Raw genomic sequence first — 23,995 nt, 5'->3', positions numbered from 1 at the left:
AGACATACAAGTAAAGACAACCCCAGAGAGGCCTGTGGAACCCAATTCTGAAGGCCGCTGAATAATGTATTTCTGCGTTCTCTTCTGTTATTTTATTTTCATTCAAAAATGGGACTTGATCCAACATTGAATTCCTGATGAGCTCCTCCCCATGTGCTTATGTGTGACCTTGTTGTTTACAATGAGACGACTGTAATACATTATGTAATACATTTTGATGTCGGGTGGACGCATCAAGGAAACAGGACTGACCGACCTCCGGTCGGCGGTTCTGACCGCCTAATCACTATGCGATCGCACATGGTGTGGTCGCATACCCCATGGGAGCTTCGTGTTACGGCTGTAAATCGACCGTAACACAAGCTCCCATAGAGGAATGGGAGTTTGTGTTCATCCCTGCACCCTGTGGGCAGGCACCTCAAGGTGCCTGCCACAAGGTGCAGGGATCAACAAGGGGGCACCTATGCGCCTCCTACGCCCCCAACCGGAGGCCGATAACAGAAGGGGGGCTAAGCTAGGGGCCCCCAAACACGCTTTCCGACAGGGTTTCCATGTCAGAAAGGCCGGCATGGAAATCCTGCTGAAAACCATGCATCGTAATCCAGAAGGTGGGAACGCCTTCCATTTGGATTACGGGCCGGTCTCAAAGGTAGTGCCAGGGGTCACAAAGGGCAGGCCAGGGGTCGCTGCTGTGACCCCTAGAGAGCCCTAAATTACATCTATGCAAGAAAATCACATATATCTGCACCATCGCTACAGTATATCAAATCTCACAAACATTCCCATATTTTCATAAACAAACATTACCACACCCTATCTTTAGGACCTGCTTCAGCCCCCGTCCCACCCAAAACCAAAAGTTTGGTTCATTGACAACAGGCTCTAGACACAGGGCCTATGCCTTGTTCCACGGCTCTATGAGCATGGCTAAAGAGACCTCTCGATGCAGTGACCGGCCTGTGACCAGGACTGAGCCTATCCCACCCAAACCAGCTGTGCCCTGCACCTAGCGCACATAACCACATTGCGCACTGTGCATGTCTTTTAGTCACTGTGGATTTTCTCTTCTTTTAATTCAATGATCCAGTTTCATGAATACATTTTTTGCATATCCCTATATAAATTCACTGAAAAAAGGTTAAAGTGACTTCATAGTTAGTTTCAGTGCCAACGTAAAGTTGTGAACTAAAAAAAACACTGAAATTCATGATATAGTTAACACAGCAAACTATAACTTGTGCTTCAACCATGCACTGCTGACCTCACATATTACATCCTTCATGACATGTTCTATGACATCATTAATGACATCACTGATGACATCTGAAATGACATCATTGATGACATCACTGAAGGGTTTTTTTTCCAAACAAAATCAGATCTTATTATCATGCGTAACTGTAGTGTCACTTTAGCTTTTGTTTCTTTCAATTAATTTTAAAGTTTTTTTTTGAAAATGCGAAATAAGCTATAATTACAGTTCCTTACTATAGCGTCACTTTAATCATTGTTTTTTTTCCTAGTGAATTTCTTGTTTTTTTAAACATAAAGTAATATTTTATTACCATGCGTAAAGCCAACCCCTGTGTGGAGGGCTGGTTGCAGGCCCTGCTTCCAACTGCCCGTAAGCACCCACCCGGGGAGGGGCCGCGCATCCCTCTTCATAAAGACACAATTTGCCCGGGGCTCTTTGTTTATAAAAAGGGGAGGGAGAGTGTTTAGCCCCTCTCCCAAAGCAACTATTGGCCCCAGGATCCCTTCCTCCTTGACCAAAATCATATCTTACTAGGGCAGAAGGGATGCATGGCCTCCCTCCCCAAGCCTTAAAAGGCCCAGAGGAAACCATCCACCGGGACAAAATACATTAATATTTGGGGAGGGGGGTCGTGAGGCCTGGGGCCATACTGTAATGATAGGGGAGTGGGACTCACTGCCCCCCTCTCCAAGCCTTAAGTGGTCCAAGGACCCCATCCCCCAGGGCTAAATACTTTTACATCATAGGAGGGGGCAAGTGTCACCTGTCCTCAAAGCCAAATGAGCCAGAGGACCCTATCCCCTGGGGCCATACTTTAAGCATGGGAGAGGAGGGCCCGAGGCCCCCACCTCCACATGCTTTAAGAAGCCCTAGGGCGATATTTGAATTATAAGGGAGGGTGGCAGATGACCCCCATCCTGAGTCTTTAGATACCCCAGGAACTTCATCCACCGGGGCCAAATAACTTGAAATTTGGGGAGAAGGGCACATGTCCCCTCACCCCAAGCGGGCCCTTGGGGACTCTAGCCCCAGGGCCAAATATGATTTTTAGGAAAGGGCTACACAGCCCCGCTTCCTGGGCCATATTAGGGTTTAGGGGCCACCTCCCCTGGGGGAGAATGTAATTTTAAAGGGGAGGAGGTCACGCACTCCCCCTCAGCTTGACCCTATTTTGGCCCCAGGGACCCCATCCCCTGGAGCCTGCATTAATTATAGGTGGATGCCCCAGTGCCCACCCGGGGCACCCACCAACTACCATGTTGGGGGCTGTGGGAGGGAGTCCCAGGGCACCTGTATCCGCAGCCAGGTCCTGACATTGTTTATTTATTTATTTATTTGCAGGAGCTTGACCCAAGAAAAGGGGGAGGAGGATAACACCTTACTTCGACCTCCTCAGGGTAAACTTCATCACACATGTAGAAGTAAGACTTTTAAAGTCACAATTTTTATAAAGTAATTTTCAAAGTATAAAGTGTAGCAAAGTGCAATACTTTGAAAAAACTGCCCTCACCCACAACGAGTTGTGGCATGCTTCATCGTTGGGCTGCAACGACACCTCAGTGCGGACCAACGCTTGAGGTGGAGCAATAGGGTGGGGAAGACAATAGAGACACATAGAAAAGGAGAAGGATCCAAGAATAGATTAGTGCAGATTATAAATCTAAAACAAACTAAGGGATATCCTCATAAAATGTTTATGCCTGGATTCCCCTGTTAGGGTTAAAAGGTATCTCGCTACCAAAGGATGGTGGTGAAGTGAGTGTATTAGGCACCCATCACCCCTCCGTGCTGCATAAAGGTCGACATGTTTCTGCCAGATTACGTGTATCTACCGACATTCTTCAGGACCTTCGGATCCCTGTGCTAAATCCATTTCTCTCAATATACCTGTTGTATATCAGATTACTCCACCTGTAAATTATGAAAATGTGGTAGGTTCAGTAATCATACTCCTAATAGGTTCGAGTTCCACTTAGTGTAGCGCTAGAACCGGCACTAGGGAAGAGGGCGACCCCCTGAAGTTACACATTCGTCAAGGGTGGTGCGCCTCCACTCTGTATTACCTCCTCGACCCTATGAGGAGTATGATTACTGGACCTGCAGGAGTTCTGCGGGAGCGCAGCAAAAAACGCGCACACACACACACATATACATGATATATGTAGATGTACAAAGTGTAATATGTTGCGTGCGTGGCGGGGCCATGACTGATGAGAGGCAATGCCTCGAGTGGGTCGTGATGCCCCTCCCCATCTTCATTAATGGCTAGCACTAGCATATTACCTTCTGCCACGCTGTAAATATGGTTTGTGCCTTTAAGCCATCCTGGTTTTTCATGTGCAGTTGTTTGAAAAATGAATGTAACCAAAGCTCCGATGCAAGACTTTCTTTTCATGCATTAAGTGGAAATAACATTGAGGCCATGTGACTTGCAATATGTGAGGCAGTAAGCAGCGCTTTTCACGTGCTGATGTCTCTTTATTGTAGAAATAAGATAGAATTTGACCAGTGTACTGTAGTAATAAATTACTCAATGCATATTTAGTAGTACAGCATTTGTATATAATATGTAATAATATGTTATTTAGCTCGATTTCATTTCACTGGTATGACAAACGTATATGTATAAATATAAATATATACATATACATATACAGCATATATGGAGGTGTGCAAGCTGTAATATGTTATCTATTGCTATTGTTAAGTGTATTATTGACTGCATTGTGATGAAGCGATCCACTAAATCTTTCTCCCTTATAAATGGATGCACGCGTGAAGTGAAGTCCACAGGAAGACAAAGTGAGTCTTGGGCAGCATCAAACCAGCTGGCCAAGCAACACCTAAAGGGAAGCTACACACTCGCCAGCACACCGCCAAGACCACCATTATCACAAAAGCCCTTCAATGCCCAGGTCTGCTGTCTGAGCAAATGGCAACCCCTCTGCAAGGTGCAAGCGAGGACTAGCTTCCCCGCCAAGACGTCGTTGATGGGCATCATTTCTGCTGGTTCACAACAGGTACATGACAGCATCATAATCCAATCCGACCACCATGCTGGATACACCACCTTGCAGCGGTGCAGGAAAAAAGGCTGTCTATCAAATATGCAGTCATGAATTATGATGTGCATTGTGCGGTGAATACCACAACCGACACATTTCAGGGCTTTTCCGTGTTGTGTTCACTGATCCATAATTTACCTGTGTTTCTTTTACTGCAGTTCAGGATTCTTGATGATGTACTGCATTCACCTGCTATACGCCCATTCTGCATGCGACTTTTGTCTCTCTGTCGCCGAGGCTGTCTGCAGGGCTTATGCTCAAAACACTGTGGGTGCACAACCCCAGCTCTACATCACTTTCACTTGGGAGAGGCAGGGGAAAGCCGCCACAGGCTCTGTGGCAAAGCCTCGCTGCAGTCAACCCCCTCGGCGTAAGGTCTTTGGCTGTGCGCAGTGGAAGTTGGTAGCAAAGCCTGGTATTTGGACCCGCCCTTTTAACTTTGCTCATACTGCACTTCATGAAACCTGACATTGTTGCACTGGGTTTAATTTGCTAACTGCCTAACAAATCTCTTGCAAATTCATCAAACAGCACCAAAGATATTAGTAAATGAAACTTGTATTGCCACTGCCCCGTTTACGTTTCCCCACCTCCCCCCGATGGATCAGCTGAAAATTTGATACTCCAACAGAAAGCAAAATCTGATACATTTCTGCCTAATTTCATGTAGATGCATGAATAGCGCCACATGTATCAGCAAATGCAGACTTCTTTGACCCTCACCTTTAAGGTGCCCTCCCCCTTGTCTGCGTGAAATTAAGAATGCAAAAAGTAAGCTAAACATTCTTTGTCTTGGACAAATCTCATGCAGAACCGCCAAATGGTACAAGAGGTATTAGCAAGTCAAATGTTTTATTTCTATCATTTAAGTTATCCCCTATATTGGATGTGCACGAAATCCAAAAGGCCTGAACTGGACGTGCCTTTCTAACTGCCTACAGCATTTGTAGATTAGTCAAACACTGCCAAAGTTATTATTAAATATTATTTGCCCCCTAAAACTGTTCCCTTCCTTGATAGGCTGGCACAAAACTTGACATATCAAGACAAAACCAATGCTTCCAAGCAGCTGCCAAACGTGTGTATTCTTCATACAGTGCCAAAGCCACCAGCACAACATTTGTTGCCCCCCACCCAATCTTAACTTCTCCCACCTTAACGGATCTAGATGATTTTGAAAATCTCATGCATGTTCGGTGTAACAGTGTTAAGGCTGTACGCAAATCAACAAATGCCTTTTCAATGGTCAAGAGAAAAAAGGGTTGTGTCTGAAGCCCTCCCATCACCTTTATCAAACGGTTATATCTCAAAAACTACTGAATAGATTGACAGCAAACTACAAACGTTCACTTTATGAGTCCAGATCTACATTCATGCCAAGTTCGATGCAAATCCGTCAAGACGTTTTGGCTGCAGGAGGGCCACTTGCCAGATGCTCTTCCCAACCACTGCTGTGCTCAGCTTTGTGTTGGCTGATGGCAGGAGGCTATAACTTGCCCGACCACCAAAGCCAAAACACCAATTTGCGAAACGTACTGAAACATGGGAAACTGCTATCAAGAGGACAGCATGGTGGGCAGCGCAAGTTACGCAGTGTGTTGTGTGCGGTGTGTATTATAGCTGCCAAATTTCTGTGGCTTTACATGTTTGAGCGAGAACCTTACGTCACTTTTGAACTGTGTTGTTTCAGTGAAATAATATCATAAAACATGGAAAACTATGGATAAAACTGGATTTGGACTATGGCTTTGAAGTCCACCTTGTCCACTCGAGAATCGGACACCAACTAACAAGAGGGAGAGCTCTGATGTCTTTAGTTGACTGCAAATAACCATGATGTGCCCATGAACATAACAACAGGGTGAACCCTTCCTATTTCTCCATACAAAATACAAACTTACCCGGATGGTGATGGCACCGGAGAGTGCAGTGGGGATGGCTTTGGAGACTGCATCCTGTCCAAGTTCCCTCAAGGCAGCAGATGCTCCTAAAGTCAAAAAGAGAAAGAGCAAAAATCCTTTAGGGCCGGTGCACCTTTTGGGATGTTACAACCAGTCTCTGTCTTGTCTTTGAACAAACAGATGGTGCTATGTTTTTTCAAACAGCCTACGACAATCCTCTGCATTAATGCTTGTCTGTCTGATCATTGCATTTTTTAAAATAAAATCCTTTTTTTAGACCGCCATTTTCGAAACATTTCATAATCCAGCAACAGTAGGGATATCACAACTGCCAAGTGGCTTTCTGTCATATGTGACACACACAGACCGTCTGGGTTTTGTAGCCAACAATATTTGTCATGCTATTACTAAGAGGCCCAGAAGAACTGCAAGCGTAGGCCTGCCAAATCTGGACCCATCTAATAGGGTGACATGTTAGTTTGTTGTGCAGCCATGCATTGTAACTTACAGGGTAGATGGAGATATGTATTCCCAGGACATCTTCATGTGTACGCATCATTGACATAGTAATCCTCATGCAAATCCTTAATAATTAGATTTTTTGTGTCTCCTTCTGATTATAGGGGTCCAGAAACCCAACCTAAATATAGCAGTCGCAAATGAAGACTGAAGGACAATTATCTTGAGACATGTGTCTAGAGATACACAGCACTGGCTGCACCAACAAGGGTGAAAAACTAAAGCCTGACACCGAAGAAAGTGTTATCATGCACTGCATTTATTATGATACATCGGGGCAAACTGAGTGCTGGAGTGTGAGGCAATGTGCGCCCACCCCCCTCCTATTTGAAAAGGCTCCCTTGAGCTGACGAGCTCTGGTTGATGCACCTGCGCCCAGCGAGTGGTACTCAGACCTGAGAAGACTTTGGGCAGCATCTCCAGCCCCCCCAAAAAAAGTGTTGCTCTCTACTGAAGAAGGACAATTATCCTGAAACACGTGTCTAGAGATACACAGCACTGGCTGCACCAACAAGGGTGAAACACTAAAGCCTGACACCGGAGAAAGTGTTATCATGCACTGCATTTATTATGATACATCGGGGCAAACTGAGTGCTGGAGTGTGAGGCAGTGGGCGCCCTCCCAAATGAAGACTCATGCACATCTACTTGATGAGCATATTTTAGGGGAAGATTATGAGTTTGGTGGTCCATAGGGAACTAAGGGGGCCCTACAAGAGCAACTGGTGCCTCAGGCAATGGGGATGCATGCAGGGGGCACATGTTGTGCTCCCCTGTGTGTAGTCACACCCTTTTCTGCACGGCATGGACTGCAGAGTCCATGCCGTGCAGGAACGTGCTTTGGCGTTCAAAGGCACCGCCATGGGAATGCTAAAGGACCGCTCGCCGCACAACGAGAAAACTCATAATCTGTTGGGCGGGCGGCAGTGAGCTTTGGCAGTGTGGGAGCGGGCGGTGGCATACCGCCCTGCTTCCACACCACCAAACTCAGAATCAGGTCCATAGTCTTCAGTCTGACTAACAAAAATTTATAAAACTGAACATGACTACACAGACATGACCCGACTAACTCCTGAAGAATCCTTTGGTGGTGTTTATTCTGTGTATTTCTGGGTATTTTACTTAGTAACCCTAATTTGTCGTAAGTGAGCCCTTGTTACTGCCTTTTATACTAGTCTATGTTCTTATCTATTTGTATTTCTGATCTGTATGTCTATGATTGCTCCTGCTGGTTTATGCTATACAATTAATCTATGTAAAGTGCACTGATACATGTGGGCCTTTTATACACGCTATACAAAATTACTAAAATAAAAGAAGTAACAACTGAAAAATGTTGAATGCAGATGGAACCGCCCTAAACAAACGAAAACCCACCTAAATGCTGTGAGTAGAGATATGGCTTCCTTTTGTCTCAATATGTTGTAAAGTCCATGTCCCACCCTCCCCATTGGTTACTTCCTGCCTGGCTTACTCTTCAGTTTAGTAGACAGTCACACAATGCTGTTTTGTTTACAAGAGATACCTGGCTTGTATACATCCTGGCTGGAGCCCTATGGGGCACTGCATGCATAGGCCGGAGCCTTGGCTAGGGCGTGAGCAGGCAGGGAGGGTCCATGTTTGCTCTGACCCATCTCCAGGTCACATTGTTAGAATGTGTCTCCCACAGTGTCCCTCGGAGTGCACTTTGACCTGACAGCAGCGGGCAAGATGTCGCCTTTCTGCAGCTCTGCCCTTGGAGACGTACTGTGGAGGGTGGGGGTGGTCTGGTAAAAATAACCTTCAACTCCCAGGACGCAGAGCTTAACTTGAGCGGTGGCTGCAGCCCACCAGCACTCATTTTTGAGGACCGGCTCTTATTTTCCCCCATAAGACTTTGACCCAGAGCAAGAGAGAGAAAACACTAAAAGTGGAAAGGAGGAGGAAGAGAAAGATGAAGCAAACAGAGAGGACGGGAGAAAGCAGGAAAGAAAAAGAACCGGAAAGAGTGAGATAAAGAGAAATTTTGCACAGTGCAGGAAAAAACTAAAAATACATACACAGGTACTAGCGCTGCTTCTCTTGTAGAAAAAAAGCTCTTGATTTATGAAATTGATATGTTTATTTCAAACATATCAACTTTATGCACGTCTTTTTCAGATTTGTAAAACGTTTTATCATGAGAACTATCACTGAAACCGGAATTCGTTGCGATTGATGTTCTAGACTCTTAAAATGAAGCCCCAATGAAGTCTTGATTTTACGCGCCAATTGGAATTTCTGCATAGCTTATTTCTATATATTTTTTTCACAGCTTACGTATGCTTCTGCCTAGACGTGGGGGTTTGCAAGGTCGGAGCCAGTGGTACATAGTGCATCATTCTGCAGAGGGAAATCTGAATTCCCGCCCAAAAACATGTCTCGTCCCTTAGCCGTTCATCTTACTAAACTCTATTGTAAGAAAAACCCATGCTTTCATTTAACTTTTTCATGTTCTGCCTCACCACCCCTCTGTGTTGGGGCAGAATCCAAGGATTTGATTGGTCACACCAAGAAGGCTCTGATTTGTCTTAACCCCCACAACATTCATCATCTGAACTACAGTTCTGGATTTTTGGTGAAAAATAAAATACAACAGGTCTTGTTCTTGAAACATGGTCATTACTTACCAATTTAGATCAATAGCCAGCCGTTTAGTATTTAAAGATTTGTGAGATGTTGTACTCCTACTTCAATTGTATAAAAAGTTATAAATTCCTATTTTTCATTTTTGGGGGGTAATTTTTAAAGTTTGCTCCTGAAATCCCATGGCTGTACTTTCCCCTCCTGACACTCTAGAGATCAGGTGCCAGTGATCAAACAGACCATTTTGTTCGTTTAACTCATTTCCTTTCAATTACATTTTTCTATTTGTTTGTGAATTGTCCTAAAAGGAAAGGCCCGTGGGCTTCGGTGGACATCAAAGTTTTGCTTGCTTCGATTTTACTCTGAACTTTTGCGGGGAGGCTTCAATATACTCCACTGAGTAGTCAGTTTCTGAGATGACCACCTCAAGGCCACAGCTAATTTGGTCATGAGTCCGGAATGGGGAAAGTATCCCAAAGAGATGACGTAATAGAAAAAAGCCTTCGAGGTCATGGTGTTAACTTGCATGGTGAATGATAGTTCGAAGATAACCTCAAAATGTCTTACTGAGCACGAGGGCGTATGCAGCACCCATGCTGTGAGGTCAAATTGATGCAACCACCGCCTGATCCAGGATCCACAATCGTCAGCTCCTCAAGAAACCGGTCACCTTCACTCCAGAGTACGACTATGAAGAATACTACCCCATCTGGCTCTGGATCTCTGAGGCAGAGTCCACCAGAGTGGGCACAGGCCCCACTCTGTTGACGCTGCTCCTAGGCCAGCAGCCCTGATTTCAATATTCTTACATATGACTTAGGCAGGCATTGCAAGGCAGACCAAGCCATCACTCACATTGACAGGCGGGCATTACGTAAATACCTTGTTAGCGGGATCCTTCTTTCGTAGTGGAGACACACCAAAAGAGACGTAGCAATAAACATCCATTATCAGCCCTTAGCACCAGTGGAACTCCTTGGGAGTGGATGTGTGTCCTACATATACACCTGTCAGGTTATCTTAACACCCACTACGCAGCCGAAAATGGTTCGGGCACCACTCTGACATAAGGGAGATTCAGATTCGCCAACTTCCCAAGGTATTCAAAGTGTGAGAGGAGGGAACTTGGAGGGGGCGGTGTTTGGGGTGGTAGCATGGCAAGAGTCCATTACCTCCCTAGCCAGGAAAGTGCTTTTGGAGGGGCGGGGCCTTGGAGGGGGCAGGGCATTGTGCAGATTGCTCCCAGAGAGCCTCTCTAACTCCATCTTAAAAACACAACAGAGATGTCAGGGGCTGCCACTGATGTCCTGGGGAGGTTGTAAAATGCCAATGGCTATCAGATATGCCTCAGTCTCCACAAAATGAGTTGGAAACCCGCTCTCTGCAATGGTTTCTAAATCACATTCTATGTCACCTCGTGACAGCGGTGCCATTTTTCAATCTTGCTTTTCCAATTTTCCTCCATTTCCGGCTGCGCGGTGCAGGTTACGGGTCACTGACGTGCATCAATTGAATCTCTCCTATTTCTATGTATGGTTTCACAGGATTACAGATGGTGTAAACAATGAGACTCTTCTGTTGGGCAGCTGCCCCCAACCCAACCCAATCAACCTTTTCTTTAGCCCGCCTCAAAGCAATCAAATCTCACTTGATAGCCAAGCTGGGTTATGTTTATTCCACACCACCATTCCTACCTCACTTGAACCTACTCAGAAATGGAAGAAACTCAGTCTTCTCTAACCACGAAAAAGTATTTTGTTAAAGGTCCAAATGTTTTTATTGAATGCTGAAAAAAAAACATGATAACTAGATGCAACCAAGAGACAGACAGATATCCTGGTCGGATCGTGGCAGGCTCTGTACTTTTCATCACTGAACACAAAGCTGACCAACTCATAGCTTCAGTCCCAAAGAGAATGAGGCGGCAACCACCACAAGCACGTATGAGGCAGTGGAATGAGCCCAGGGACCTCAAGAGGAAGACCTTGTCAAACCTGCCTCACAAGCTCAGCGTGGGTCACAAGTGGAACCGAGAACAACTTTCAACCCATCGGCTTCTCCTCTCCTGGACTTCTCGGTAGACATTCCACAAAAATTATAGGGGTTTGCAAACATCCCTCTAAAGACATTGCTAGTTTTGAGAGTGAGCTAAGTCTTTCCAGGATGGGCTTTGAGGGGAGGGGGGCAAAATCCAAGAGCCTTTTGAGAAAGGAAAGTTTTAGAAAGAGTTCTGAATGTGATATAATGACATAATCTAAGGCACGATGGTCTGCCCCAAGACCCAGAGAGAATTGTTATTCCGCTGTACACTTATCTGCCCATGAAACAGTTTTGCACTCATGCTTAATTTGTTACAAAAACACTCTAAGTGGAGGGGTCGAAAATGTTTATAAGGAGCACACAGCAAGAACTGTCAAGTGTCAGGTTTGCCAAATAGCCTTTCTCTTTAAATCTTGTTAGTTCTTTTTCATCCCTGCTCGCTCCCTTTATCCGTGTGTTATTATTTTTCTCTAATCCCCTTTTCTGCCTTTATCTTTTTTCATCTGGGTCAAAGGTTTTAGAGTTTGGTGGATGGAAGATAACTCTGCCATACCAAGGGATTACTCTGTATGCCACCATAAGAATTGTCCAAAGGCCCTGCAGGCAACTCTGTACATTGACAGGAACTGCACAGGTGTTCCTGTCAATATATGAATACTGTGATAGATGGCACCATCAGACACAATGGCTGTCAATCAAACTTTTCAAAAGTTTTGTTGTTTTTCTAAAACAAACTCCCAAAGTGTGAATTTGTGTTAGAAAAACAAAAAAAGAACCCCCCCCCCCCCCCACTATCTGGTAGTTTTTGCCCAGGGTGTGGGGGCCATTATACTTTTTCATGTCCCTTACTCATTGCTTTTCCTGGCAGTGACAGACAGGAAAAAAAGAAGACTTTACCCTAAATAGGGCGGACAGTGTTAAATCCTTCCTCTGACGGCACCTCCTAAATTGAGCCATCCGAGGAAGTATTCCATTAATGGAGCTCATAGGAGCAACTGAGTTTGAATTTAAGGTAGAGAGGGAAAAAAAGATCAAACAAATCCCACCAAAAATGTGAATAATTGTTAAAATGTATATATATACATATATACATATATACATACGTATATATATATTACCTACTGGCGGTCGCCAGTAGGTAGTTATAGTTAGGACCCTGTTTCCATAGGAAAACCGCAACATTCTATTTTGAATAACTTTGGCGCCGGTCGACGAATCCTCGCGAAATTTTCAAAACTAATGGGGCGCTACGCTCCGCTCCTACCCTGAAAGTCTCGGGGGGATTCGTCAAGCGGGGGCTGAGATAAAAGGGGGGGTCCCAAAACGCGTTTTTCCCATGCATTTTTCCATAGGACCTTTAGACACAGCTACAGCCCGAACAGCTGAACAGAGTTCCCCATAGCACAACAAAAAAGCAAACAAAACCTTTCACAACGAAGCGCATAATATGTCCTCCATGCGCGCACGGTGCGCGAAGCGCACCGTGCGTACATGGCCCATCCAGCGTAACGTGGGCACGCGGTGCGCTACGCGCACCGCGTGCCCACCCAGCGTGCACGGCACTAACTGCGTAAAGTGGGCGCACGGTGCGCGAAGCGCACCGCGTGCTCACTGTGCGCGCACGGTGCGCGAAGCGCACCGTGCGCGCACGGAACGAACTGCGTTAAGTGGGCGCGCACGCCACGAATGGCGTAAAGTAACTTAGCATTTAAAAAACCGTACAAATTCACTGAAAAAAACCATAGGTTTCACACACGTTATAGTTAGGAATTAGCATTTAAAAAACCTTGCAAATTCACTGAAAAAACCATAGGTTTCACACATGTTATAGTTAGCTGGACATTTTATTGATAAAAAAACAATGAAATTCCCCCGTTATAGTTAGTGCAGGCAACTATAACTCACGCTACCGCAATCCTCTGCTGATGCTAATACTGTATTTAGACAATTATTTGCCCATGTCTTCTTCCATTAAATTTTAGCTATACATATATTACAAATATTTTTTTTTCATAAAGACACATATGTCATCAGCAGAGGATTGCGGTCGCGTGAGTTATAGTTGCCTGCACTAACTATAACGGGGGAATTTCACTGGTTTTTTATCAATAAAATGTCCAGCTAACTATAACATGTGTGAAACCTATGGTTTTTTCAGTGAATTTTATATATATACATATATACATATATATATATACATACCTATGAATGGAGTGCAATATGCTATTTATTATTTATAGTTGAGTGCGTGGCGGGGCCATGACAGATAAGTCATTGCCTCAGGAAGCTCGTGATGCCCGCCCTTCCTTCTTAAAGGGATGTTTGCTCCCTGCCATGGGACTCCAGTGGTGCAGCGAGTTTGGAAGGCACTGTTGCACTTCAGCTTTAAATCTAGCAGTGAGAGGCCTGAGTCAAAAGTAACAAATATTTGACAGGATGTGCTGTGGTTATTACCGAGAGACGATGAAATGCTCATTGTGTGATTCATTTCAATATTTTGGACACAAGGCGCGGACCGGCTGAGCACAGAAGGGGTTAAGACTGCAAACATTGCCATAGGGGCTGCTGAGCCTTTGACACCGTCTGACATGCTGTGTGTGCAGAGCCCTGCGAGGCCTTTTTAAAAATGTCACACTTACTCTTCAGCTCACAAAACACAAATGTGTTTCCACTAGTAATGTCAAAGGGCGCATGCTCCATAGTTTGACTTGCTGGTGAGCGCAGTTGCTGCCTCTCCTCAGTGAGGGCGAGTTCATGCATTCTGGAGAAGTTGTGCCTTCCTTTCCAGCACACTATGAGCTAGGCCCCTCATTGGGAGGATGCCACCCTTCTTGGACTTGTTTTCACCTTCCACACCAGTAAAATGCCTTCTTAGATCCTCAGTGGTATCATCTGCCTTGAAACCCTTCCTCAACCACCAGTTTTTTCATCTCTATTGACTTACTACAGCTTAACCTCCGGCACCTCTCGGCCTCACACTTCTTTCAGACTGAAGAGGTTGGACAGGGCTTCAAGTGGGCCGGGTCCCTTTAGGTCTCAGAGTAGTCATTTAAACATGGACATTGACACGGGTTCCTGTGGGACCCTATAGTCATGTGTTCAACTGCACCAGCAAAAACACTAGTCGATTTCTGAACAATGGGTGTAAAAAAAGTCAAGGTAATCCATGTCGGATATTTTGTTACTGTTTATATCCCACGTGTGCATTCAGAAGAGAGGTAAAATAGGGTGCGGAAGAATAAAGAGATGAGGTGTAAGATGTGCAAATGGACGCGATGTGTAGAAAAAATGGTGTATGTGACTAACATAGTGTAAACTGGAGTGATTGAGACACTCCGAGGACCACTACCCCTTCCACTACTCCTCAGTATTTTTTTTTTCTTTCGGGAGTTTTATATAGCGCGAACTCGACCCGAAGGTATCAGAGCACTTTACATGAGCACCAGTTGTGTTACAGACGGACACATCCATTTTGTTAGGCACGGGGAGATTACATGATTTGCCCAGAATCACAGGATGCTGAGCATCCCTGTTGAGACTCGAACCCGGTTCCCCAGCTTCGAGGTCAACTACTCTAGCCATTAGGTCTCACAATTTCAGAAGTGATACATTCTCGATATTATTTACAAAAAACTCATTACAGTTACGCTTTATCTTAAATAGCAAACAGCCTTTAACAAAGCCAATAGTCCTGGCTGATTTTAGGTGCATGACAGTGCTCGTGTTATTTATCTGGATGCAAAAACAAAAAGCTCAGAGAGGAAGATAAATGTTGACGGGGTGGCTGGCTCTGGGAGTCGCAGAAATGTAGTTCACATGTTTAAGCCTTAATTGCTTGGGCCACATCCTTTTTGGACCCCTCCCCTCTTTCACCCCACTTAAAAGTCCTGGGTCGGGAGGCATGGTAAGCATTGTCACAAGAGGGGGTGATGAAAGTGCGAACAGCAGTAAAGTGCAGAGCTCGCGCTCACCCGACCCTCTCTCCGAGACTGTAAGTAATTGGGAGAGGAGAGTTGAGACAGAGCAAGGGAGCTGCCTGTCCTTTCCTCTCAAACCCGGTGTGCCGAGAGACTAGGCGAAGGTTCAAGTCGCAGGCAGAGCCCGAGAGGTTCACCTGGAGGGCCGGAGGACTTTCACCTGAACAACCACACAGGAGCCAACCTGCACGGCGGGCACCAACTCAAATATGTGCAGCGCGTGATAGATCACATTCCGGGCTCCAGAGAGATCCACTTGAGTCAGAGCTCGCGAGGCACTTAAGGAAGGGTTGAGCAAGATCAAGCAAACACCCCGAGGGTGAGCCCAGGCCTCGCGCGGCCCCGCCCTGCAAGGCACGCGCACGCGGCCTGTTTACGCACGGCTCTTCCTTAGCTGGGGCGAGGCTGAGGAGTCCTCGGTTCATGGCCAGGACAGCCCTAAAGGGTCTGGGTGTCACCACCTGGAGAACAATTTTAATGCAGGTCCTACGATTTGCGTAGAGCGAGTTCGACCCACCCGAAAGGTGGTTAATCCCAGAAAAACGTTTTAAAACATGAGGTCAAAGATTCATTTTATTGCACGACTCTCCGTGAGAATAGGCGTCTGGCTTCTCGTAAAATCAGACGTTTCCTCCTCGTAAAATGAGGCGTCTTGCTTCTCCTAACATTAGTGGGCCTCGCTTCTGGTAAAATTGGGCGTCCCCACTTCTCGATTCTGCGGTTGCAGATTAAGCATAGAGCTTGGGGTAGGACCATTTTTGATTAATCACACACCAATCCTGTTGCCAGCCTGACCAGCTCCCAAACAACTTCACTGATTTTTTGACGTTCTTCTGCATAGAACCACTTTCTCCTGTGGGCGCCCTTCTAGTCATGCAAGCCCTTATTGGTGCAGGAGGTAAGGCCAGTGCGCACAGATCCCTTGTTGATGGATTCACCTTGATGAAGCAGGAAACAAATTCTATAAAACAGTCGCCGGACACATTAGGAAGTGATGTTGCAGGAAGTGACGTCACAACACTACAATTGTATTACAAAATAACTATTTTAAAGCAACACATACATTAATTAGGAATACACATGCAAATGTGAAAATACATTTGAGTGTGTATTCCACACCTGAGGAATCTTAAAAGGCTCTTTTGAGCAGGAAGTAGTATATTGGATAACTTCACCTGTGTTTCTTTGGTATTTCATCACAGTTGCTTGTAAGCAGCATGTCTGTGCTTCAAATGAGGAACTAGTCTCCTGTTACAAGTGTCAAGAACCATGAATCAGGCGTCATTAGATTTCCTTCGCTGGGTGAGAAAGTGTTTGATTGTCAAATAATTGAAATATGAGTAAAATGAACTGAGAGAGCTCCTTCTACCACACTGTATTGGGGAGCAAAGGAGCTACATATTCAGAATGTGTTACACGCCCATGAAATTTTTTAGAACGCTTTTGCATGCACATGTATATTTTCCTTCCATGAAGTTTACAAATTACTACTTTAAAAAATAAACGGGGTTTATTTGAAAGTTACATTTGGAGATTGTCATTTTCACTAGGTAAATAAATGCCCTGGGTGTATTTTGTTTAAACTAGGGATAATTTTCTGGTGGGAAAGTGTCGTTTCCTGCTGGTATTTTTTTACCAGACACAAAACACCAAAGACTCTCGCTCACAATATAGGGGCGGCATTGACACCTCTTTAAACAGAATATGGTACTAAAATTGTAAACAATAAGCAGATTCTTTTGTAATTGCTAGCTCCAAAGATTACACCATCCTGGCCGGCCCATTGTCCTAGTAAAAATGATGCTGACAAGGACTAAAGACACCCTCATAGCCACACTGCAAGACAGAGGACAACAATTGCACCAGTGAGCAGACACAGCAGCGGGGCATAAGGTGACCCCAAGATTTAAAACACAAGCATACACAACTCCTCCAAGCTCAGCTTTTGGCTACCGGGAACAGTGCTAATGATCTAAAAGCAGCGGATGCATGTGATCCACTTATGCCTACTCTCAGCTTATGCTCTATTGACTGTTCCATTTAGTAGGGCAGTATGCATCTTTGCTAGGTGACGCTATGTCATTGGGACCCACTGTAAGCTGTTGCTTGCATCCAGCTGAAGTCAGCTTTTACAACCTCCCAGAATGCACTATGTTTTTACATAAAGTGCTGAGCTATCAACATGGTGTCCTGCACTTCTGAAAACACATCTCTTCAAGGAGCAGGTCATTCACCACTGACAGAGAACCTCGCCTATGCACAACTCGAAGGCTGTCTCCCACTTATGTACACAATCTCACGTTCTAAGCAATTTATTCAGAAATTACCTAAGAACCAGTACACCAGAGACAGCATTTTAGCTAATCCATACATATACGAATAATCTTAAACAGTAAGTATGTATCAAAGGAAGGAAATAAGGGGCTGAGTTAGAGGAGGATGGTAATGGTGGGGAAAAGCGACCTTTGCAATCGCAGAGCCTTTGCACCTGGAATGTTATATGGTCGGGAAACAGCGACCTTTGCAATCACAGAGCCTTTGCACCTGGAATGTTATATGGTCGGGGAACAGTGATCTTTGCAATCACAGAGCCTTTGCACCTGGAATGTTATATGGTCGGGGAACAGCAAGCTTTGCAATCGCAGAGCCTTTGCACCTAGAATGTTATATGGTCGGGGAACGGCGAGCTTTGCAATCACAGAGCCTTTGCACCTGGAATGTTATATGGTTTGGGAACAGCGACCTTTGCAATCACAGAGCCTTTGCACCTGGAATGTTATTTGGTCAGGGAACAGCGATCTTTGCAATCACAGAGCCTTTGCACCTGGAATGTTAAATGGTCGGGGAACAGCGATCTTTGCAATCACAGAGCCTTTGCACCTGGAATGTTAAATGGTCGGGGAACAGCGAGCTTTGCAATCACAGAGCCTTTGCACCTGGAATGTTATATGGTCGGGGAACAGTGATCTTTGCAATCCCAGAGCCTTTGCACCTAGAATGTTATATGGTCAGGGAACAGCGATCTTTGCAATCACAGAGCCTTTGCGCCTGTAATGTATATGGTGGGAAACAGCGATCTTTGCAATCGCAGAGCCTTTGCACCTGGAATGTTATATGGTTGGGGAACAGCGAGCTTTGCAATCACAGAGCCTTTGCACATGGAATGTTAAATGGTCGGGGAACAGCGATCTTTGCAATCACAGAGCCTTTGCAGCTGGAATGTTATATGGTCGGGGAACAGCGAGCTTTGCAATCACAGAGCCTTTGCACCTGGAATGTTATATGGTCGGAGAACAGCGATCTTTGTAATCACAGAGCCTTTGCACCTGGAATGTTATATGGTTGGGGAACAGCGAGCTTTGAAATCACACAGCCTTTGCACCTGGAATGTTAAATGGTCGGAACAGCAATCTTTGCAATCGCAGAGCCTTTGCACCTGGAATTTTATATGGTCGGGGAACAGCGAGCTTTGCAATCACAGAGCCTTTGCACATGGAATGTTAAATGGTCGGGGAACAGTGATCTTTGCAATCCCAGAGCCTTTGCACCTAGAATGTTATATGGTCAGGGAACAGCGATCTTTGCAATCACAGAGCCTTTGCGCCTGTAATGTATATGGTGGGAAACAGCGATCTTTGCAATCGCAGAGCCTTTGCACCTGGAATGTTATATGGTTGGGGAACAGCGAGCTTTGCAATCACAGAGCCTTTGCACATGGAATGTTAAATGGTCGGGGAACAGCGATCTTTGCAATCACAGAGCCTTTGCAGCTGGAATGTTATATGGTCGGGGAACAGCGAGCTTTGCAATCACAGAGCCTTTGCACCTGGAATGTTATATGGTCGGGGAACAGCGATCTTTGTAATCACAGAGCCTTTGCACCTGGAATATTATATGGTTGGGGAACAGCGAGCTTTGAAATCACACAGCCTTTGCACCTGGAATGTTAAATGGTCGGAACAGCAATCTTTGCAATCGCAGAGCCTTTGCACCTGGAATTTTATATGGTCGGGGAACAGCGAGCTTTGCAATCACAGAGCCTTTTCACCTGTAATGCTATATGGTGGGGGAACAGCGAGCTTTGCAATCACAGAGCCTTTGCTACCTGACTTGCATGTTTTTTGACTTAACATGTTTGTCTAGCTAAGACCGTTTACCCGACAGGACCTTTTGTTGATTATACTAAGGTGTACCCAGGTCGTGAGGGCCATTGGGTTACCCCATTGTTGTGTGTTCGCAGACACAAAGAAGGCATGGCCACCAAAAGAGTATTGCTGAAATATCGGAACCTCAATAAGAAATGTGCCCCTAGAGCTCAACAGACTCTACCACTAGAGTACATCACTAGAAATATTGTTGCAGCGGAAAAAGACTGGGGGTGAAAGCTCCTTTATGCACTAATCACAGTGATTTGAACATGATCTGTTCATTACCCGGGAGACAATGAAGCTTTGCCAGGGCAGAGAAGATATGCATCCTTAACTTCAGACCCAACACCAGTCTAGCAGCATAATCCTGGATAAGATTCAGCTTGTAAATGAGATAGGCAAATCATGATAAACAGAATTTCAGTAGTCCAAGTGTGCCGCAATTACAGTATTTGAAATTTGCACCTTATGCAGAAAAGACAAATGATGCAGATTACGGTTTAGTATGTGCAGCTGGAAGAAACAGGCTTTAATCACAGTCATTATTTTATATGTTAAATTCACTCTGGAATCAATCTTTACACCAGGATTGTCCCCATAAGTCACTGGGATGGGCCTGAGACTCAACGAAGGGGCCCATAAAAGGAGCTTATTATCTAACAGGGCACAGAGTCTCAATCTTGTCTCTAAAGCGTGTCAGGGGATGAACCTCATCCTCAACGTCATCCAGCACTACACGCTAGAGAGACACTCAAACCACTGAGCAGCAATCCAGTGGGCATCACCTGGGATGTTTAGGATGGTGAGTGCCATCTGCACAAGGACAGAGATCATGGTCTTTGGTCTATGTCTGCCAAATGTATGGAGATCCTTTTGGCCGAAGGATGCTTCCTTTCCTGGTCCTCAACAGGACTCCGTAAATAACGTAGGCATTAAATTCGATAATGCCCTCTCCTTTCAACCACAGATCCAGACTTTGACAGATTCCTGCTTCGAGCTGCTATGAATGTTGAAAAAATTCTTGCCCCTACTGTCAGAGGGTTCCAAGGGAATGGTAATCCAAGCATTAATAGCTTCCAAATTGGACTACGGGAATGCTCTTTACCTGAATCACCCTAAGTACCTTCTGAGCAGACTTCAAGTAGTGCAGAACTCGGCAACCCAGATGCTTCTAAATCTTCCCATTAGAACACATATGTCCTCTCATCTGAATGCTCTCCATTGGTCTCCCTTACAAAAGGATTCTTTTTAAACCCCTGGTCCTGGTACACAAAGCTGGATATCTGAGAAAGAGGAAACATGGCTACGTCCCTTCCAGAACTTTATGTTTGGCCAGAGTTCCCAATATTCGTCTGCTCAGAACAGGCAGTAGATCTTTCTCTTATCTTGGGCCAGTTATATGGAATTAACTCCCTTCAGAGCAATGTAACACAATTGAGCTCCCTATTTTTAACGAAAAACTAAAGACTTGGTTCTTTCGAGAATTTCGTAGGACAATCATTGCCGTTATGCCTGTTTTAGCGAAGGGACACTCTTTGCATGAATCTTATTAACATAACATAACAAGAGTCTAAAGTCAAAAGACTGAACCAAATGGAGCAGGGGAATCATACACAGATTAAACAAAACGGGAGACAATATGAAGGCCTGCAGAACACCACATGAAAATGTTGCGACTGATGAGGTGAAAGTTGGAAGCGGTACTTGATACGATCTTCCTGGCAGGAAATCCAAAAACCATGATAGCGCTAAACATTTCACGCAAAGATCTTAAAGCCTGTCCAACAGAATCTGATGGTTCACTGTATCAAACGCTGCTGAGAGATTTAACAAAACCAAAACGGTCCAGAGGTTATTGTGGGCACAGTGATGCAGACCACCCTTCGCTGCCATAACACCAAACGACGTGCGATGGCTGGAACGAAAACACATCTGCGCAGGGTGTAAGAGTTGGTTGATTTCAACAAACTCTGACAATTGACAGGAAACAACTCTTCCTAGCAGTTTAACCAATTACAGTAGCTGGGAAACCGTCAATAACTGGCCAAATTGTCGGGGTTAAACCATGACTTCTTCAATAGAGGAGTAACTTAGGCAGAATTCAACATTATAAACATTCTATGCACAGAAATGTAGTTTTGAGGCACCTATGTCACAAATAGTTGACAGACAAGCTTTGAAAGGTTAGTTCAATGTTGATGAACCAATAACTTGAGCCAGAGCTTGGCCTGTCCATCTACGCTGTGGTCATCCAAAATTAGCATTTTGTATTCTAAGTACCATAGGAATTGTTGCTGTCTGCTACAGCAGGGAGATAGAATTTTACTCAAAACATGTATGTTGAATTTGTAGCAAATCTGTTTGGTAATGTAAAAATGTGTCATTTAAATGTATACATGAGCTTTAATTAATAACTTCGGCAATGTGTGGCTAATCTTTAACTCATTTGGCAGACAATTGGCCGGTTAAATAAAGTTAATTGTTTCAAAAGTCTTGCCGATTGGTCAAGCGGCAGCAAAGTTTGCGGAGACGATCCCAAGGAGACAGCTAAAAGACGGCTAATGCCTCAAATGCACAGAAGACATGCACAACTCACATGAGACTGGTGTGCCAATGGCAGGCCATCTGATCACACACAGAGCCAGTAGGGAAACCACCTCTCTCATTATGGGCACAGTTTCCACGGCTGGGCTTTTGTGTGTCATAGTAATGAATTCTGCATATTGTTGTCTTGGTTCTTGTCCCATGAACTGATTAGACTGACACACCTGATAGCAATGATTTATAGGTCAAACGTTCAGGACAGGGAGCAGAGTCTGAGAGGACATGGAGTGAAGTGGTCCCCACAGCAGCCAGCTGAGCCCAAGGTCTAGCCAATATTGCTGTAACTTAAATTCAAATCAGGTCAAATATGAATAATTCGCTGATGAGCGCTATGTAGTGTAAACAAACTGATGGACTCAATCGCAAAGTTACAGGAAGTGCACATTTTATCATAAAGTAGAGATAAAAAGCCAAAGTAAACAAAATAAAAGAGATTCCATAGAGTGCAATGATATTAGTAAAATCACCACAAAACTCAGTCAATGCACTCAAATTAGAACGTGCCTAGTGTTTATATTGCAGACACCAATGGCATAAGGATTTCTATGTCTGACATAGCACAGAACATCCTTGGCATTATGGAGCCCTTTGTCGCGTAATGGCGGTTCTGGGATAATTGGTGATCATTCTCAGTATATTGTGGGGATCCTTGGCATAATGGTGCAAAGATGTGGCATAATGTTACCCATCATAGGCACTTCGGGCATTCCTGCCACACTGTTTCCAACCTCTGGCATAATGCTGGCCTTATTTGGCATTATGTATTGGGCATGATGGCTTCCCTTGCAGAATGGTGGTCATTTGTGGCATTCTGTGGGGTTCCTTTGCATGACTGATCGTGCAGAGCAGCCTGGCACAATCCTTGGTATATTGTGGGAATTCTTGGTGTTATGGAGCCACTCACTGGCACTGTTGTGGCCGTTGTAAAATGGTGCCCATTCTTGCCATATTGTGGGCATCACTGATAAAACTGGGCCCACCATTGGCATAATGGGGGATTCCACTGCCATCTGGGCTTCAAGGCAGTATCTTCCCAATAGTAAAAGAAGTACATTTAAGTACTTGATAAAAGTATGTTTGGGATTAAGTGTGCATTTATTCAAAATGAAAAACTGATATTTAAAGACACAAATATTATTTTTCTTGAAATGGCAAGCTTGTGTTTAGGTTAACTGTGTTTATTAATCCACAACAAAAAAAAAGTTGTGTTTAATAGCAAACCCTGTACATTTTCAGAAACTGGCAAGCAGATGTCTTAGGTCCAGGTTTTTGAATCTCTAAATAGATGATGCAAGTGATAATACATGTTAAATTCAGAAGACGTGGTGGCATTTGCTCCTTCTGTGCCAAACTCGTTCATTCATGACTTCTAAGACACATTTCACGGTAAAGCTTTTCATGCCATGCTCACTGCTGACGTCTGCTGTCTGAACATATTTTGACATATCCTGTTTGCTGCAAGAGCATGTGTGGAATCTGTCTCCAGAGCAATAACTCTTCTGTCAGAGCCTTTTCAGTCAGGTCAGCCCCTGCTGTTCATGGCATCAGATTGTGAGAGCTGTGAGCTTTAAAAGGTTTCACCCAGGTCTTTCCAAGTGCAGCCTCGCAGTCATAATATATGCAATGTCAGGGTACGTTGTGGCATGGTATGGAATGGTGTGGTATACTATGGTAGCTTAGCCACTCTTTTAAAGACCATTATTGCCAACAAGTGGCCTCCTGGCACTGACAAAGGTTTTGTGGAACTTAACCATAACATCAGCAAGTCAGATGGACTACCAGGTTAGTATACTACATAAATCAACATGACGTTTAAGGCCCTCAGTAGATAGGAAAGGAATGGACATGATGTAACAAGTGGAATGCAGAAAGAAACATATGC

The 23,995-nt window shown here is 44.7% G+C and overlaps 1 protein-coding gene across 2 annotated transcripts in view; it reads right to left on the bottom strand.

Moving 5' to 3' along the window:
• The window catches only part of EPS8L1 (EPS8 signaling adaptor L1), a 217,658-nt gene that overhangs the window by 172,732 nt on the left and 20,931 nt on the right, over nt 1-23,995 (bottom strand). For both annotated transcript variants that reach the window (XM_085616411.1, XM_085616410.1), the window contains exon 2: nt 6,222-6,307. In XM_085616411.1, coding sequence (XP_085472537.1) covers nt 6,222-6,274 — 53 coding nt within the window. In that variant the 5' untranslated portion in view covers nt 6,275-6,307. The remainder of the gene's footprint in view (nt 1-6,221; nt 6,308-23,995) is intronic.

This window comes from Triturus cristatus, chromosome 7, assembly GCF_964204655.1.
Source record: "Triturus cristatus chromosome 7, aTriCri1.1, whole genome shotgun sequence".
Taxonomy (NCBI): domain Eukaryota; kingdom Metazoa; phylum Chordata; class Amphibia; order Caudata; family Salamandridae; genus Triturus; species Triturus cristatus.
The sequence above is the reverse complement of the archived record's forward strand: the minus strand, read 5'-3'. Positions and strand labels throughout refer to the sequence as shown.